At 40.2% G+C, this 17,627-nt stretch overlaps 2 protein-coding genes across 2 annotated transcripts; one reads left to right on the top strand and one right to left on the bottom strand.

The window, feature by feature from the left end:
- Positions 1–2,878: 2,878 nt before the first annotated feature.
- On the bottom strand, positions 2,879–8,677 carry spata2 (spermatogenesis associated 2). Its single transcript, XM_079558921.1, has 3 exons — positions 8,605–8,677; positions 7,006–7,788; positions 2,879–6,686 (listed from the first exon to the last, which is right to left on the bottom strand). The coding sequence occupies exons 2-3, from the start codon at positions 7,354–7,356 to the stop codon at positions 5,340–5,342; spliced, it is 1,698 nt and encodes a 565-aa protein (XP_079415047.1). The 5' UTR covers positions 7,357–7,788; positions 8,605–8,677; the 3' UTR covers positions 2,879–5,339.
- A 706-nt stretch (positions 8,678–9,383) lies between these two features.
- rnf114 (ring finger protein 114) lies at positions 9,384–15,096 on the top strand. Its single transcript, XM_079558706.1, has 6 exons — positions 9,384–9,614; positions 10,343–10,493; positions 10,566–10,672; positions 13,353–13,467; positions 13,549–13,656; positions 13,742–15,096. The coding sequence occupies exons 1-6, from the start codon at positions 9,478–9,480 to the stop codon at positions 13,805–13,807; spliced, it is 684 nt and encodes a 227-aa protein (XP_079414832.1). The 5' UTR covers positions 9,384–9,477; the 3' UTR covers positions 13,808–15,096.
- Positions 15,097–17,627: the final 2,531 nt, after the last annotated feature.

The raw sequence follows: 17,627 nt of genomic DNA, 5'->3' as shown, positions 1-17,627 counted from the left end.
TATAATGTGTTGTTTTTTCTTCTACAGTGTCAGCACTTTGTTTTGCACTTTCTGGATACAATTGCGTCATTGTTTAAACCTATAACTGTCCTCCACATTATTAAAGCTCACATTATCGGTTCTGAGCTGCTCTGCGCTGCAAGTGTATCACACTGTACTGAGGCTGCAAGCCATGAAACTCAGGTTTTTCAATAAGTTAATCTTAGGAGAAGCCCGAGTCAATGTTTTCACCAGCTCTAACGCCTTATTCCATTGTTGCTATATAATTCTTACAGTGACACCATTTCATATTACTATACATATTACTCATTTTAGACTAGTGGCAAACTTTAGTTACAACTTAAATTCCTGTATCCTGCAGATCATGGCACTGCAACACTCACTGCTCCTTTGACTCCTTTCGCTGCTCCTTTCATCATGACTAGAACTATTTTCTTTGCTACTCCATACAAGTACTTTTGCTCTACTTTTGTTACTAGTCATACATTACATGCTATGGGACTGAGGTGCTGTAAGGTTGGCAGAAATTGGAGGAGCAGAAGCACGGAGGACTGAAGGTTGTTTGGAGAGATGACTCAGTGCCCTTGGCAAAAGACAGACGCAGGTGAGAAGGCGTTTATAGCGCGCTGAGTGAACTTTGTCTATACAACTGCCACAAAGAGAGTGGGAAAAGGAGAGAGTGAGAGTGGGCGGGGGCATGAGCTGGAAGAGCAGGAGAGAGAGAACTATAAAACTGTTGTGTTTCTGTTATTTACGCTAGCCCTCCCGTAAATACCAATGACAAGTGTGTTTATGCTCTCAGTCGGCTCAGTCAATCAGGAATAATCCACCATAAACAACGATTACAAGAATCACAAGCATTTCAGGAAATGACTGTAGAGTAGGCCACAGGGTTAACATATAATAAACCCCATGAACAAAGAGTTTATATTTTCGGGTTTTTATTGTGATATTATACTGCCTAAATAACTGCAATTCTTTGTGCTTTTATTTGCAATCATTCAAATTGTGATTCCTGATTGCAGAACTACATTGTCTATCAGGGCTATTACAGTCAAGGGTGTACTTTACTTTACTTCATTTATTTATTTGAAGAGGACAGTGCACATTAATGAACACTCAGTACAGTTACTTTGTAGTGTTTGTATTAAGGCTAAGTAAGCATTTCTTCATCAGACATTATCTCATCTGCAGCCTCGCAGTGCTGTCCTATCCAACATGCCTGACTCTCCCTGAGGGCCGGCGTGGGCTTTTAGTCAGCACAACTGTGACATGTCCCACCCAGAGAAGGGAAAGAGGATGGGGGCATGGTACCTCCACATCTGCATACACACGCTGATCTTCCTTGGTATGCAAAATCTTCTGCACAGAGCGTTGTTGTTGTTGTTGTCTTTCGGAACAACGACGTGGACTCAAAGGCAGCAGTCCATATTTCCCTTCATGATGATTTCGTCTTCCTTGAAAGTAAACAACCAGACAAGATCAAAGGGCCTAGTCCCATATCATCATGTCATATTCCTGGACGACTGAGAGCCAGGGCAAACACTTCACAGTCTGCAATCAGTGGCCTGCTTTATGTCCATCTCTGACCCCACCACCAGAGTAATGATGGGTCAGGATGGTGGTGTTTTTGCCTTATATGAGTATGAAAATGAAATGTTCACTGACTCTGCTGCATATTTACCCGGAGGGACAATTCATCTTCTCAACACCTCTTCCACCCTCGCTTTGGGCAAGAATCTTTGCTGGACCATGACTAAATCCTATCAATCAGTCCGTCAGTGTGAGCAGACGTTCAGTCTGTGTCCCAAGTTCCCAACCTTCACGCAAAGCAATGTCATGTGTTCAAATATAGGTATTTATCGCCATCTGGTGGTTACTCACGCAATTGCGATTAGTTGGAAAACAAGACGAGTAAAGCATCGTTAGGACAGGGTCAGGCAAACATTGTCTTAAGAGCACATGTGGCTCTTTGAAGCCTTTATCTTTGTTTAAAAAGTGCATTGTTGTATGAGTGATGAGCTATACAGTACATCTGAGCTGTAAAGACCTTCTCCAGAGATCACCATACAATGAATCAACACTGTGGCAAAGATTTATATATACAGTATTTTCTTTTTTCTTTTACCGGAGTATTTATTACAGTAGCGTTGCTCTTACTTGAATCAATATTTTGGCCATGCTACCCACCTCTGTTTGCAATTAAAAACACTAAGAAACTGTCTTTTGGTTTGATAAATGCAGAAACTTGTCTCTTTTGATGTCGAAAGCTGCAGACCCGTTATTAGAAAACAATACCCACACAAAACAATTTTGTTTGGTTTGAAATCTTTATTTTAACTTCGGGAGGAACTTAGATTATCGATAGTCATGTTTGTGACTGCACAAGAACGGGAAAAGCTATTAACTAGTGTCTTTTGTCCCTTTCTTTTTCCTTTTTTTTTTTTAGCAATAGGCCTACTCTTAAATCTCTGATGAATTCCTTTGAAAGTAGCTATATTCTAAAAACTGTATAATGAGAGAGTAACTGTACCGAAATTCATTTTGACAATTTAATTTTAAAACCATTTATTTTGTTAGTCCCCAAAACTATGTCCCCTTGTGATCATATGGTTCTATCTGTGTTCTGAGACATTTCAAGTTTAAGTTTTGATCACTCATAACAAAAAGGAAATGGGCTGTATGTTTTTGCCCATAAAAACCTCAGTAATGCACCAAAATAACTTTAGGGAGAGCAATATGTTAAAATAAAAAAATGTAAAAAAAACAAACTTAATTTTGACCAAAAATGTCAGATAGAACCACATTATAAGCAGACGGACTCTTTAAATTAAAAGAGGGATGAAAGTCATGGGATAGTTTAGAAATGTACAATACAGCAGCTCTAAAAGTCCCCACAAATTAAATTCAAGATACACACCATTTTTTTTTCTTCTTTTTTTAGAATTTTATTCATTTAAATTATTTTATAAAAAACTTTGTGTCAATATATATTTTTCACCATTTAACAATTTTGGCTATTTCCCTTTGCTCCCCTTCTGTATGCCGACATACTGATAGCAAAGCCCATTCCCCTTCACATCGACATTGTGCAATGATCATCAGTGCTAGTAGAGATGAGGAGTTGGTTTGGGGTAAAATACAGGGTTGGACCTGAACAGAGCATGCCAGGAGAGGGGCTTCCTACACATCGACAATTAATATCAGAAGCACAAAGAGGTAAACAGAGGATTTATTTTCACTATAACTGTGGGCTAAACCAATCATGTTTCAAATGGCTCAATGTACTTCCATGACAATAAAAATGAACAGAGCTCTACAGACTTGCCAGCATCAGTGACTCCTATCCACTAATGAATGTAAAATATGTCTGCAGTAGCAAACCCACCTCCGAGGGGGATTTCGACAATAGCCACAGACTAAGCAGCAGCCCTGAAGACTGTATAGCCCTTTGTAGCATCCTGCACACGTTCAGTCAGTGACACAAATGTGCAGGTAGGTGCCAGCTCAGTTTGCACACAGGCCAACATATACAGACACAGCCAAGCTTCAGCAAAGCACATTTTACAATTCATAGAATATTTGTACATCCAGGCGAGCCACGAGACTTAATTCAGAGTTGACATTTGTTCTTCATTTGGCAATATAATCACTCAATACTAGTTGCAAACATGGCTCATTACTTAAGTCTTTGATGCTGGTATGAATTTGAAATGAGCTGAAATGTGCAACTGCAAAGTACATGACAAAAATTTACAACGGTTTGAGAAAGGCTTAATTAGCTGGGGAAAAATTGCACACCTCCCTAAGGTCACTCGCGATTTTTGATATCAAGGTTTGTATTGGCAAAAGCTGAACTAAGAATAGATTTTGTTAGGTGTATGTTGGTGATACACCCATCCCTTTTTACCCTTTGTAAGAATGAACAAGGAGAGAAAGGCTCTGAGGTAAAGGAATGAATAAAGAACGTATGCATGACTTCAAACATTACCTGCAGTAAACCACAGGTGTGTTCCTTCTGTGTCTTTTGCTAGCTGATGATCCTAGAGCTGGTAAAGTGTAGTAACTACTGAGATGTACAATGGAACTCAAAGAATCCTAATGTTTAAAATGTTCTGAATGAAATAAACAGTTCAGGGCTGTCTAAATTAGGCCATGATGACAAGTGGCTTGTATACAGGCATGAGAAAAAAGCTTAAATCTTTTGGAATTTGATCAAATCGTTGCAGTTAATAAGTGCCCGTCATCTCTAACTTTGTGTGTCCTGAACTTGATCAGTGTTTTCAGATTATCAAAGAAACTGAAATATATCCACAATATTGATCATTACAGATATAAATAAACATCAGAATAATTATTTTGTTCAAATAATAGTGTTTTTGTTGTGTTTCGAGAGCTAGATTAAACTAGAACATTGCTGTGTGTGTTAATGCAGAAGTCAATTGAGGTAGACAGGAACTGTTCAAGAGAAACTGCCTAAACTAATATTCTTAATGCTGTGGTGATTTGACTCCATGAAACCTCCAGTGAGCTCCTATATTGTAAGGGGTGCCACACCATCATGGACCATGGGAACATACTCTAATGATTAAAGTCAACGCACAGCAGCGTTAAAACTTAGTCACACAAAAGAAAAGGTTCATTTACAAGGCAAAAACCTTCGATAGAATAATATATGGCATCTGATCATTGTCTCAGTTATGTCCTTTGAGATTTCACAGAACCCACACAGACATAAGTTTGTTTCCCCAAAGTCTCAATGTCAGACCTCAAGCCTGTTTAACAGTCTGACAATATTCTACAGAATAGATAAAAATATATACTATCCACTTTACCGTTTTCCAGTGTTTCTTAGTAATCCCTAATATTTTTCAAGTTTAAAAAAGGTTTTGTCATTACGCGAGCTCAGAGGTCTCCTAAACACACACACACCTTCAAATATTCACGCACACCAGATATATACTTTATGTATTATATATATATATATATATATATATATTTATATATTAGTAGCTGAGAAGTTAGGTAAGTATATGTTCATTTGGACAGAATCCTTAAAATGAGAAAGACTAACTCTTTTCTCTAGTTTCTTTAGAATAGAACAAGCTTTGAGGGTTACGGAAGCGCTACAACATCACATGACTACGTAGGAGCATGTAGCAGTAAAAGAAGAAATATACAGCTGGAGGATGGCGTGTCTCTCATGAACCATGGCCCTTATAGCAAGAGAAATGTACAAGAGTTCAAACGGGTTGAGAGAGAGCAAAGGGGCAAAACCGAGGGACTAAAGGCAATAAAGACCAAAAGCAGTAGTGCAGGTGAGCAGGTTAGGGACTTATTTATCGGTAGACTAGGTGAGATATGGTGCCAGATTTGAAGTTCAGCTGATGGTTGGGCACAAAGCTGTGCTGGGGGTTTTTCCTGGTACACATATCCTTGGCATAGAGGCCCATGCATGAGTCACACGAGACCTTGGAGCAATTCACACAGGTGTAAGACGCTCCAGGCTTATTACAGAACCCGCATCGTGATCCGCCTAGACTCAGGCGTTCGCTGCTGCCTCCCTTTGGCGTCGTCAGGGCAACTGACTTACTTGGAAACAGCTTGGTGGACATGAGGGGCTTGTCCATCATCTGCGGGTGGGCGTGTGAGTGGGAGTGCGTCAGGGTGAGGGGGTGGGGGTGCAGGTGCGAGTGGGAGTGAGTGTTAGAGTAGACTGATAGCTTCTCCTTTACTGGGATGTATCCGTCAAGAGGCCGGGGAGACTTGGAATGGTATTCCTGAAGACCACAGCATGGCAAGGGCTCCACATCATGACAGGTGGGACACAAGATCATGTCACACCTTTGACAGGATGCCATAGAGGAGCAGCCCAAACCACAGCCCTGACACTTCATACTGCCATGAGCCTTGTGCAACCATCCATCCCGTGTGTCTCGGGGCTCTCGAGAGGGGGGTCTGGACGGGGTCTGCCTGCCCCCTGTCCCAGTGCCCCTCTCTGTGTACAAGTCAATCTCATCCAAAGAGGACAAGTGATAGGATGAATAGGGATCAGCAGGAGAAGGTGTCTGGATGGGATAGAAGTCGGCCTCAGGGCTGTAGGAGGGAGGAGCAGCCACAGAGAAGAGAGAAGTTGAACTATTGGGCCGCAGGATTTCATCCTTCAGATCCTCTTCTGCATCCACAAACAGAGGCTCCTTCCTCAGACTCAGAGAGGCCTTTAACACTGGTTTGCTTACAGCAGGATGCCAGTGTCCAGCACCGTCTGTTACATCCACAGATTTGGATGGTCTGCTACCCCGCCTCAGGTGGTGTGTGTGTGGTCTGTCTATGTCCAGAGGTCGAACAGTCAGTCGTGCCATGTCTGCCCCTAGACTGTCCCGCCTGCGCAGTGCCTCAGCACAGCCCGCTGCATCGTCCCGACACCCTCTGCGCTGCTCTAGAGCATCCATCTCTGAGGCAGCTCCGCGTGCTAGAGCCACAACCTCACTGAGAAGACGACACTCTGCCTGGGCCAGGAACATCTCAAATGCCAGCTGACGGAGGTGATTTGCACCTCCAGGGTGCTCTTGCAAATGGAATTGTGATTCATGGTCACAGGAGTAGCCAATAGTGCGCATTAGAGAGCGGAGTTCGGCATCAGAAATGGCAGACTGCAGATGGTACACATATGGGCCAGTGAAGGTCTACAAAAAAAAAAGATGAAAATAACAACTGATCAACACAGTAAAGTAATTGCTTTGATATCTTTACAATATTGTGTCCCTTTTCTAAATATCTTGGTAAAGAAGATCTTCATGAAAATGTGTCTGAGTGTGCTTTTGATGGTAGTGAGAAGTTGGCACAGCCACATTTCTGTCACAAGACAGTGCCAATGAAGTGGTCTGCCCCCAGCAGGGTGAATTTATGCTACACAAAAATGTAAAGCGACTAGAAAGCTGAATATAAGCCAAATTACCTACTTTATTTTCAACCCAGTAATTGGTAGAAAATGAAATATTGTACCTTGATACATCTGAACTCCTTCTTCCAGGGGAAGAGCAGCAGGTTGGTGCAGATGGTTTCCAGTGTGTGAAAGGCCCTCTCTAGAATTCTCAGGTTAGCTCCTCTCTGGTAACGCAGCGAGTTGTCAACCAATTCATAGAAGCGCACCATGCGGAAACGTTGTCCTGGATCTGGCTGATAGGCCCCTAACAGGGCGGTCGCTGTTGAAAGAAGAGCTTCACTGTCCTTATGTTTTACACTGTCCCTGTCTGGCACAGCGCCCACTCCAGCATTTTCAAAGCCATTGTTAAGTCGTCTCTCCAAGGCGGAAACATATCTTCGGAACAGGTCCTCTTTAAGCTTGGCATCCATGTCCACAGCAGACTATTAGTCAGCTGTTGTACGTTTTGGAGAGAGCCACGCCCCTGTCAGCATTCTCTGCATTGAGGTGCCAATTTCAAGCACCATCTTGTGTTATCATATTTAACTGCACACACTGGCATCAGCTCAATGGTAACAATGTTTTAGAGAAGTGGAAGGATTCAGATTTTATGTCCACTCAGCAGTGCATCATCCAGACAAAAGATGCAGTTGATTCAATTGGAGCTCAGCTGCAGTGTGCACGTACGTCTTCTTTGAGCCATCTCTTCTGTGAGGTGCTGAAAGTCTCTGCTGTCGCAAATAACTCTTCAATTAATCAATTATTCACTCAATCAATCCTCTTCCCCCCTTCGGTAATAGTATTGGCACAATTCAAGGTCACTTGGGTGTCATAATGTGAGGCTCTCCTGGGGTCTTCCCAAGCTGAAAGAAAAATAACAGTGAATTTACTACGCAATCTATTTGTTCAACTTTCAGTAAAAAAATAATCTATTGGAGCTCATAAGACTCCAATACGACTGACTTAACTACCCAGTGATTCATAATTTACAAATAACTAATATGTGCATGATGGATATATACATATGTGTTACAGTTTAACAATGAAATATGTTTTAAAATGTTTGTTGTTGTTTATTTATTAAACGTATAACTGACCAAAGATGTATCACTACTCTATTCAAAACATATACATTTCTTGGTGTGTCTTTGCCTAAGCCCGTTCTTAACTTTCACAAAACATAATGTTTACTGTCACACAGTTTTGTCTTCACACACGCGCAAGGTTTTCTCTGAAGTTCGTCCCAATCAATACTTCCACTATCCCAAATAGTGCCAACTCTAGCACTACATATTCCTACATAAGACGGAGGTACGTTCTGCAGGCTATCGTCCTCCAGCCAGCACGACTCGAAAACCTACGTAGCTTAGCTCTATACAAAAGTATACATGAATGCACTTAATGAAGCTCGTAAACCATGGAGATGTTACTTCGCAATGTGTAACTTCGGCCATCTAACATGATGCTATTGCTGCATGGGCCCTGGACTGAAGCAGTAAACGCCCATTTCAGTGCAGCTAACGTTCCTGAGCTTAGCTGCACATCGGGGCTTGATCCATTTCTGAGGTGAATTTACACACAATGTGCATGTATAATTGAGAAAAACGTATACAGACAAGTTTAAACCTGAACTGACTCGGCCATTTGACAGTTCTGTGACTGGAAACGTTGAATTTTACCTTAAAGCAGAGCTAGCTCCTGTTAGCGACGCCTTCTCAGCTGTTGGAAATTCCCATTTTGTCACTGCGCATGCGCATACTTCTGACAGTTCACCATCATCAGGAGCCCACGTGCAGAGTGAGCGGAGTACTATTCTCCACAACATTTTTACAACTAGAGGCACATTAGTTAATCCTGCTCTGGTGACTAAAGTAGATCAGGATAACGCGCAAGACGAACCAAAAAAGTCATATGTTCTGAATATGCTCATTCCAAGTCCACAGTAGCAAGCTTGTTTAAATCAAATAATTTCCCAGCTTCAAATAGCATGTCTCTGGTCATGTTTCTTCATTTTGCATTTTGAAGCTCTACTCGCTTTGATTTAACAGGAATATTGAAGATGTTTCCTTATCTGAAATCTGGACTTGGCCCACTCTTTATGCACTTTTTCAGCATTATTAAAATAACAGTGGCTACAGCCTTTATCTTACTTTTGGTTTTGGCTTGATAGGCATATCCTATTTTAAGAGCAGGTTTTCCCCTGAAAGACCATTCTTTATCTTATTGCTTTCATTTTCATTTTATTTGACTTTTATTTACAGTCTCGCTGAGACTCTGCATCCATTAGTAGAATGAATGTTTTGATATTAATCATTGAAATATCAGACTAGAGAGAGAGTTACGACAGTCTCACACTCAAAATCATATGTCAGTGGGACAAGTTATGGAGTGTTTGTCATGGATCACGTTTTTGTTCATGTTTTTGTCACAGACTGTGTACCTTTTAAGCTCCGCCCCTCGCGCTAAATGAAAAGGAACCAGGAACATCTGACGTCTGTGAGGGAACGACGGTAGCGGTAGTGGCGGACTCACTGACAGTGAAGAAAAGAGAAATGGCGATGCTCGGCGGATTTAGCTCTGCACAGCACAAGAAAAATGCCTCCGACGGGACGAGCGACGTGTCCGAATTGCTCTGCCCGGTGTGTCTGGAAATATTCGATAGTCCTGTGAGGACACAGTGTGGTCATACGTGAGTATTTGTGTTCGTTTTGCTTCCAGATAGCCGTAGATATGACACGTCTGGGTTTCTTGAAAGATAACAACTGTGAGACTGTTCGATTTTACAATGAAATGAGTCTGATACAGCTGGACAAAAACAATCCATCTACCTACGTTTCTAGTATGCGGCTGAACTATTTTTACCTCTACGAGAATGTGACAAAAGGCAATGCTAGCCTGACATTTCGGTTTCAGTTTTGTTTACATCAAAGGGAAGGCATCACTTGGGACTTGTAGTCCATATCACTGTTGTAAGAACTCTTCCAGCCTTTCAAAGGACTACAATTCCGTACGCCCTCTTGTGCCTGACACATAGCATTTCAGGAGAGGTCGACGCAATAACTTCATGTTGCAGAATAATACAGAAAAACGAAAGCTAGAGATAGAACGATAGATAGAACGATAGATAGAACGATAGATAGAACGATAGATAGAACGATAGAACGATAGATAGAACGATAGATAGAACGATAGAACGATAGATAGATAGATAGATAGATAGATAGATAGATAGATAGATAGATAGATAGATAGATAGATAGATATTGTTGGCAACTTGAAATGTATTTGTCATAATAATGCTATAAACACAATTGAACAGCAAACACACTATTACAATAAAGTAAGGATACAAATGGCAATAAATAATATGCATGTTCAAATCTGTATTTACTTAATTTTTTAAATAATTTTGTTTAGATTCTGCCAGAGCTGTCTGCAGGAGTGCCTGCGTCCACAGAAGCCTGTGTGTGCCGTGTGCAGGAGTGCTCTCGGTCACTGCTCTAAAGCGGTGGAGGTAGAGGCCCTGATCCAGTCGTCTGCTGCAGCGTGTAAAGGGTGTGGAACACAGGTATGCAGCGAGAGAGCGAAAATAGTTCATATTGCCTCTCAATATTAAACTTCTGCTGCTTTCATTATTTAGGTGGGGCTGTCCCAGATGAGAGCTCATACAGCAAGTTGTTCTAAGTACCAGGAGTACATTGAGGAAGGGGTGAGGACCACTGCGCAGACCCAACCTGTCATAATCAGGTAACAGTGACTATTGCATTGTTACTTGTCTCTACTGTTTGGAGCATGAAGATGTTTTTCTTTATATGAGCACTTCACATGAGTTGATTAACCATGGATCATTAGGATTTAAATAAATTAAACAAGTTGTGCTCAAAAGTTTACATACCCTGGCAGAATTTTTTTTCACTCATAGTTAGAGTTTGTGTGAATGAAAAAAGAAACTACCAAACCTATTAAAAAAAAGGTCAGTAAGTTTTTGGGCTCCTGACAGACTCTTGCGTCTTTTATCCAGTGCTGCACTGACATTTCTGGTTTCTGAGTTCATTGGGCAAGCAAAAGAATTGTCAGAGGAACTGTTTAAAATGGGAACGTGTTCTAAAAAGATATCCAAGGTACTGAGAGTATCAATCAGCAGTGTTCAAACTCTTAAATGGAAAATGCAGGATTCCGTTGAAACCAAACCACAAATTACTTCAGCTGAAATACAGACCCTCTGAAAAAAAAAGTGGTGTGGCTGTTTCGAGATGTACAATAAGGAGGTACTTGATGAAAAATGGGCTGCATGGCCAAGTCCCCAGAAGAAAACCATTACTTTGCAGATGCCCCAAAGCATCCACTTACAATATGCCAAACAGCACAGACACAAGCCTCAACATTTCTGAAACTTGGAATGATCAAACCAAAATGGACAATGAAACATGGAGGTGGATCACTGATGTTTTGGGGATGTGGGAGCTACAGGGAACTTGGTCAAAATAGATTTCAGGATGAATGCAGCATGTTATTAAAGAATACTGCCAAAAAAAAATGTCACTCATCAGCCGCTAAGCTGTGCATGGGACGCACTTGGATGTTCCAACATGACAACTAACCAAAGCACAAGGCCATGTCGACGTCTCATTGGCTACAGGAGAATATACTCAAGGTTCAGGAGTGGCCACTTTGGTAACCTGACCTCAATATCATTGAGCCACTTTGGATAGATCTCAAGCGTGCAGTTCATGCAAGACAGCCCAAGAATTTAGAGGAACTGGAGGCTTTTTGCCAAAAAGAATGGCCAGTTTTACCATCCGAGGAAATAAAGAGGCCCATCCACAACTACCACAAAAGAATTTCCCCCCTTTAACATTGTTTAACCATAAATGGCTTCGCACAGCCACTAACTATGAGTGAAAAAAAACCTTTTGTGTTATCATTCATATTCTCTGAAAAATGGCCAAAAAATCTAAAATTGTGCCAGGGTATGTAAATGTTTGAGCACAACTGTGCATAATTTTAGTAAACATGACAAATTAAATTTAGAAATTGATGAGAAGGAGAGACTTAAGAATCAAACATTGAACATGATAGGGGTCTATTTAAAGATTTTCAGTACAAAGTAGTTAGAGAACTCAGGATGTTCATGAAACATATTCATATTTCTCTTAAGGAAAAAGTCTTTAGAGAAATATGAATATGAAAAGTCATAGAAATTATGACATCACAATTGAACAGTTGAATACCTTCTGGTTTTTAGTTATAACATTGTTGTGTTATAACTAAGAACTGTTTTTGCCAACTGGATAATGGAAAATAGATCTCTAGAGCCAGCCAAACCTGTGTTTCAACTATCTGAGGTCTCGAAACAAGTTCTTAAAATTTAAAAACAAGGACTTCCAAAATTCCAAAGTCAACCAATGTTTATGGTTTTGAACGCTACCTACTTATGTCGACTAATTACCCTCAGAGGAGGTATTGCAGCCAGTTACACAGGGAAAAATGGATAGGTAGAATAAAGAAGCAATTCGGGTAATTTCCAATCCAACAAATTCCGGAGGGAAACGTATTAACGTACCACCATCTCCGAAAAAAACATGCTTGTCAAATGGGTCATGATTGTAAACACACTTCAAAATCCACAATGGATTTCATCTAGAGGTGCAGTCTGAAGGTTTTGCTATGGCCTTCAGTCTGCTGATGTAAACATTATTGAATATCTCTGTATGGACCTCATGGCCATACCGCCTTTGCTATGCTTGCTATGCCCAATCCCAGGCATCCCTTGGAAGCTAAGCAGGGAAGGGCATGGCAGGACTTGGATGGGAGACCGTTTGGGAACACCATGAAGCCTAGCGAATGTAGTGAGTGAGTGGTTGGTGGTGGTCGGAGGGGCTGATGGCGCAGACTGTTGCCTCGCTTCCGTCAGTCTACCCAGGTAGTAGCTTACCACCACCGAGTATTTAGTGAAGGACTAGTGCAATGTAAAGTGTCTTTGAGTGTCCAGAAAAGCGCTATATAAAACCAATGCATTATTATTATTATTATTATTATTATTATTATTATTATTATTATTATTATTAAAGAGAAGTGCATACAAGATAGCCCTGAAATCTGTTTATTCTGGAATACTTTTGTAGGAAGAAAGGGCAAAAATCCCTCACACTGGAATTGGAAGACTCTTTGCTGCTTAGAAAAGCGTTCAAAGCTTCGAGGTATTAACAATGCTGGGTGCCCAAACTTTGTTGTAGCCTTTTTGCTTTTATGCTATTTTGAAAATGCAAAAGATGTAAATAAACCTGTAACTTCATGCCTGTTGGAGATGATTTCAGCTTCCCCTTGCTTCATTGTTCACATTAATAGAAAAAATTAATCTGGAGCGCCTAAACAGTTGCACCCCACTGTATGTGTAATGTATTCTTTTCTCTTTTTTTATCCCAAGTCCTGTACCAAATCGCTACACCTTTACCTGCCCTTACTGTAACTGCCCAAACCTGGATCAGGATGGCCTGGTAGAGCACTGTACTTCCCAGCATGCTCGGGACAGTCGTCAAGTGGTAAGAATACATTGAGCTTTTGCTGATGAGAATATGGCACTAAAGTTTTCCACATCTTTCTTTCTGTCTGTCTTTGTATAGGTGTGCCCCATTTGTGCCTCAATGCCCTGGGGGGACCCGAACTACAGGAGCACTGACTTTTTGCAACACCTGAAGATTAGACACACTTTTTCTTACGATACCTTTGTTGTGAGTGTTGACAAGTTTACATGGTTTGTATATTATTGTGGTGAACTAACACCTGCTTTATATCTTTATACCCTTTATATCACAGGATTACTCCACAGATGAGCACACAATGATACAGGAGGCTCTACAGCGCTCTCTACTGGACCATTGAAGAATTACGGACATCTAGATGGAATAAAGGTGGTGACAGTGATGTCTTGTGAAGATGCCGCTGTATCATCATAAGGGTGGTGGTATTACATTATTATGGGAAACCGCTTCACAGAGCTCTGTTATTGTAACCTCAAAGTTAGGTTTTTACATAATCCTATACCAGGCCCTGAGAGTCTCTGAGTACAACAGGCCTATACTCTACTGAAGTAAGTGATGCTGTGCTTCTAGTGTATTAATTTCCTCTCAAGCCCGATCTGTAGATCTGTTGAATCTTAACTATATTTGTACATCAATGGCATATTGCCATATTGCCAATGCTGAAATATAACAAGATATCCCTTTTGTCAATACTAGATGTTTTAATAAAGGGTTTGACCACTAGGTGGCTTCCAACTGCCAGCAAATGATCGACTTTACTTTGTCAGTTTAAAAGGAAATTTGTCAAGTGAAGTTAAGTTGTTTAATATGTATTGAATTATTTCTTTGGACCCAGAACCATGAAGTCAGCTGGAAGCTGTCACGATGCAGATAAGGCTAACTTTGTTGGGCAGGGATTCAAACTCTTAGTTTGACTATCATTTTTCACTTTTGTCTTTTCTTTCCGTTATGAGGCTTGTGTTATTTTGTTAAATGTGTTGAAGGTGTTTTTTGTGAGAGTTTCAGCACATTCTGAGATCTACTGGAAAGAATAAATAATATGAGGGTTGAACCAGACAGGGCTGCTGACTTTATTGTAACGTTTCTCCCTTGTGTCCTTGTGCCTGCTGGTAGATCTTGTTTTCGAACTTCCAAATTTGATAGGGCTAGTAGTTTGGCACGTCAATCAAAAGATGCAGGATGGCATCATTGGTCTTTGCAATGGAAGACTCTTGTGTGCATGATATTGGCCAAAAGAGGGCAGCAGTGGTCTTCGTAACTGTTAAAGTTGTCACTATTCAATACTGTCATAACTGTGTTCCTCCCAACTTTTGTATTTTGTTAAAAATTTCTCAGAAATATCAGTCAGTCCATAGTCCAGTCTTTTCTTTGAAAACTTGTTTAACACCAATGATGTGATTGTGTTTTGTCTGATTCTCACCAAAATTAAAATCTTCCAAAATGTCAGCATAAATGAGATACATTTTGAATTGTGTTGCATTCATAAAAAATCAGTATCATTTGCAATATTTATTTGTTTTATTTTGTGGTAAATGAAAGGTTTATTGAGTGCATTTTCTCTAATGTGCATTTCACTGTATTGAAATGTTGAAATAACTGAACAAAAAAAAAATTCCAAGTTTTATTTTTTGAGATGCACTTGTAGGCCATTGAATGATTATATAACACATGTTTTTGTTTTACAGTTCAACAATAAAGCATTATAAAGCAGAACTTTGTAGTTATCTTTAATCAACTCCTTGTTGCAGTGATGTCAACCCTTCAGAATACATCTCTCATTCTCACATGTAAAAGGTGCTAAATCATGATGATTTAAACTTTAATCATTAAACCGCAGCTCTCACTAATCAGGGACAGTGATTTATTCCCATATGTGTTGTATTTAAAATACTCATTTTGAGTGAATATTCCTAGTACTTTCTTTTATTACATTCATCAACTCGTTCATTTGAGAGCATTTAGAATACAGTTACTTTCCAAAAATCTTAGAAATGCCTCGCGGGATTTAGTCTTTAAATTTGAGTAATCAATCAATCAATCATGACTATTCTCACCCATATACAGGCAGTCCAAATATACAGATTCAGTATAAAACCAATCAACTCCATCTTTGTCCACTATTTTTTTTAAAATATGTTGATTTTATAGATTTCACAAGATAAAAAACAAACAAACAATGCAATACATGAATATTGGGATGTTGGTTGAAATACATTTTTTACACTTTATTTTTAAGATGGTGTAATCTTCTTGTTATATTCACGTCCTTATTGCTATTCGATAACTGATATATTTATTTTTTTTTAAAGTTTTTTAAAAGCAAGAATAACTGTTGACCAGTCCTAATTAAATAACAGAGTGTAATCACAACACATTATAGTAAGCAATATTAACATGCCTTCTTTCTGTAATAACAGGCATATTAACAACAGGCATATTAACATAGAGCAGTGTTTCCCAACCAGGGTTACGGGGACCCCTGGGGGTACCCAAGGACTTAGCAGGGGGTCTTTTGAAAGGAAAAGCTATATTTTTGTAGTAAAATGTATCGTTATGGGAGTCTTTTAGGCTGAAAATACCATTGTCTTATTTCTAAGAAATTGTGTTTTTAAGTGATTAAGTGATTAATGAACTGTGACTGTGACTCTTGAGGAAAGTACCACTGAAGGGTCCAAGGTGTCTGACAAAAAAGGTTGAGAACCACTGCTGTAAAGGTAAAGGTGCTTTATTTGTCATTATACAACAACTGTCCAACACATTTTTTTTAGAGGATGTTAAGATGATGAAACTTTGGTTTGTCCAAAGTGAGCTGCAAAATGCTCTCATCACTGTTTCTGATATACTTACATTAGTTAAACACCCTAACATTCCTCTATAGTAAATCTTTCCAAACGTCATGATTTTGTCCCCCCCTCCTCTTCCATCTCTCTTTTAACCTCTTTTCTTCTTCTTATTTCCCCATGTGAGCTGCTTTATGCTCCGGGCACATGGTGAATAGACGGTAAGAGAACTATAACGAGATCCTCAAGGTGCTCCTGGGCAGGAAGGAAGTTGCACAGAAAACACGAGAGATCCAAGTCTTTCTTGTCTATTTGGTGGCTGAGCTCAGAGCATGTATGTGGGGGGGCGGGTGGGGGGTGTTCAAGGTGGGGGAATAGGAATAAGGAAGAAAGAGGCAAAACGGGAAAGAGAAAGAAACACACTGAATAAAATTTTCATAAAGTTCAGCACATGGTTTCTTTGATGCGAGGGATAGATACAGAGTCTGCGGGCTCGGAGCAGGCAGCAATTAATGCGACATGGGCCCAAAGGCGAAATATATAAGAGGCACGAGGAGGTGGCTGCTTTCTGAAGTGCGTGTTATCACCAGACAGTCATCCCCAAATCTCTCTTCATTGCCTGATAAGTGTCCCATTTTACCTGAAACAAAGGTGGGCACAATCCAGCATCCATAGAACATTGAAATATGGCACAGCTTCTTGGAGAATGATCATCAGTTTGGACTGGTGTGCTGGGTCCTTAATGGAGGGTAGCTTCTGTTACGATCCGCGAGAGGCTCTTACGGCAAGATGCATGAGCGCTGGCTGGGTACCACAGTACCACACAGTGATGCAGCTGGTCAGGATGCTCTGGTCCCTCTGAAGAAGGTGCACATGATGGGGGCCAGTACCCTGACGGTAACACTTTACATTACGGGCTGGTAAATCTGTGGTACTTACAGTGGTAATTACTAGTAATGACAGTGGTACTTATTGTGGTACTTACAGTGGTAATTACAGTGGTACTTCTTGTTACTTATTGTGGTACTTAAAGTGGTACTTAAAGTGGTAATTCTAGGTACTTATTGTGGTACTTAAAGTGGTAAGTACTAGCATTTACAGTGGTAATTCTAGGTTCTTAATGTGGTACTAAAAGTGGTAATTACTAGTAATTAGGGTTAGGGGTTAGGATTAGGGTTAGGGAGACATAGAGTTACCACTGTATCTCTCATTACTAAGAGATACAGTGGTAATGCTCTTAGTAATGAAGGTTGTACTTCTATTGACTTTGGTACTTTAAGTGACAGTTTCTAGTAGTTACAGTGATACATCTATGGTACTTATTGGTATTTCAAGGATACTACAGCAGCAATTCATAGGTAGTAAATGTGGTACTTCTAC

The sequence above is a fragment of the Gobius niger genome (assembly GCF_951799975.1).
Source record: "Gobius niger genome assembly, chromosome: 6".
NCBI classification, from domain to species: Eukaryota; Metazoa; Chordata; class Actinopteri; order Gobiiformes; family Gobiidae; genus Gobius; species Gobius niger.
Note: the sequence above shows the minus strand (reverse complement) of the source record. Positions and strands in the feature narration are given on the sequence as shown.

Excerpts from the sequence above, each read along its gene's own strand:
- spata2 (XM_079558921.1), bottom strand. The coding sequence starts at position 7,356 with ATGGATGCCAAGCTTAAAGAGGACCTGTTCCGAAGATATGTTTCCGCC. Across the intron at positions 6,687-7,005 it reads AGGAGTTCAGATGTATCAAG|ACCTTCACTGGCCCATATGT; the intron begins GTACAATATTTC and ends TTTTTTTTGTAG.
- rnf114 (XM_079558706.1), top strand. The coding sequence starts at position 9,478 with ATGGCGATGCTCGGCGGATTTAGCTCTGCACAGCACAAGAAAAATGCC. Across the intron at positions 13,468-13,548 it reads CTCGGGACAGTCGTCAAGTG|GTGTGCCCCATTTGTGCCTC; the intron begins GTAAGAATACAT and ends GTCTTTGTATAG. Across the intron at positions 13,657-13,741 it reads TTTCTTACGATACCTTTGTT|GATTACTCCACAGATGAGCA; the intron begins GTGAGTGTTGAC and ends TTTATATCACAG.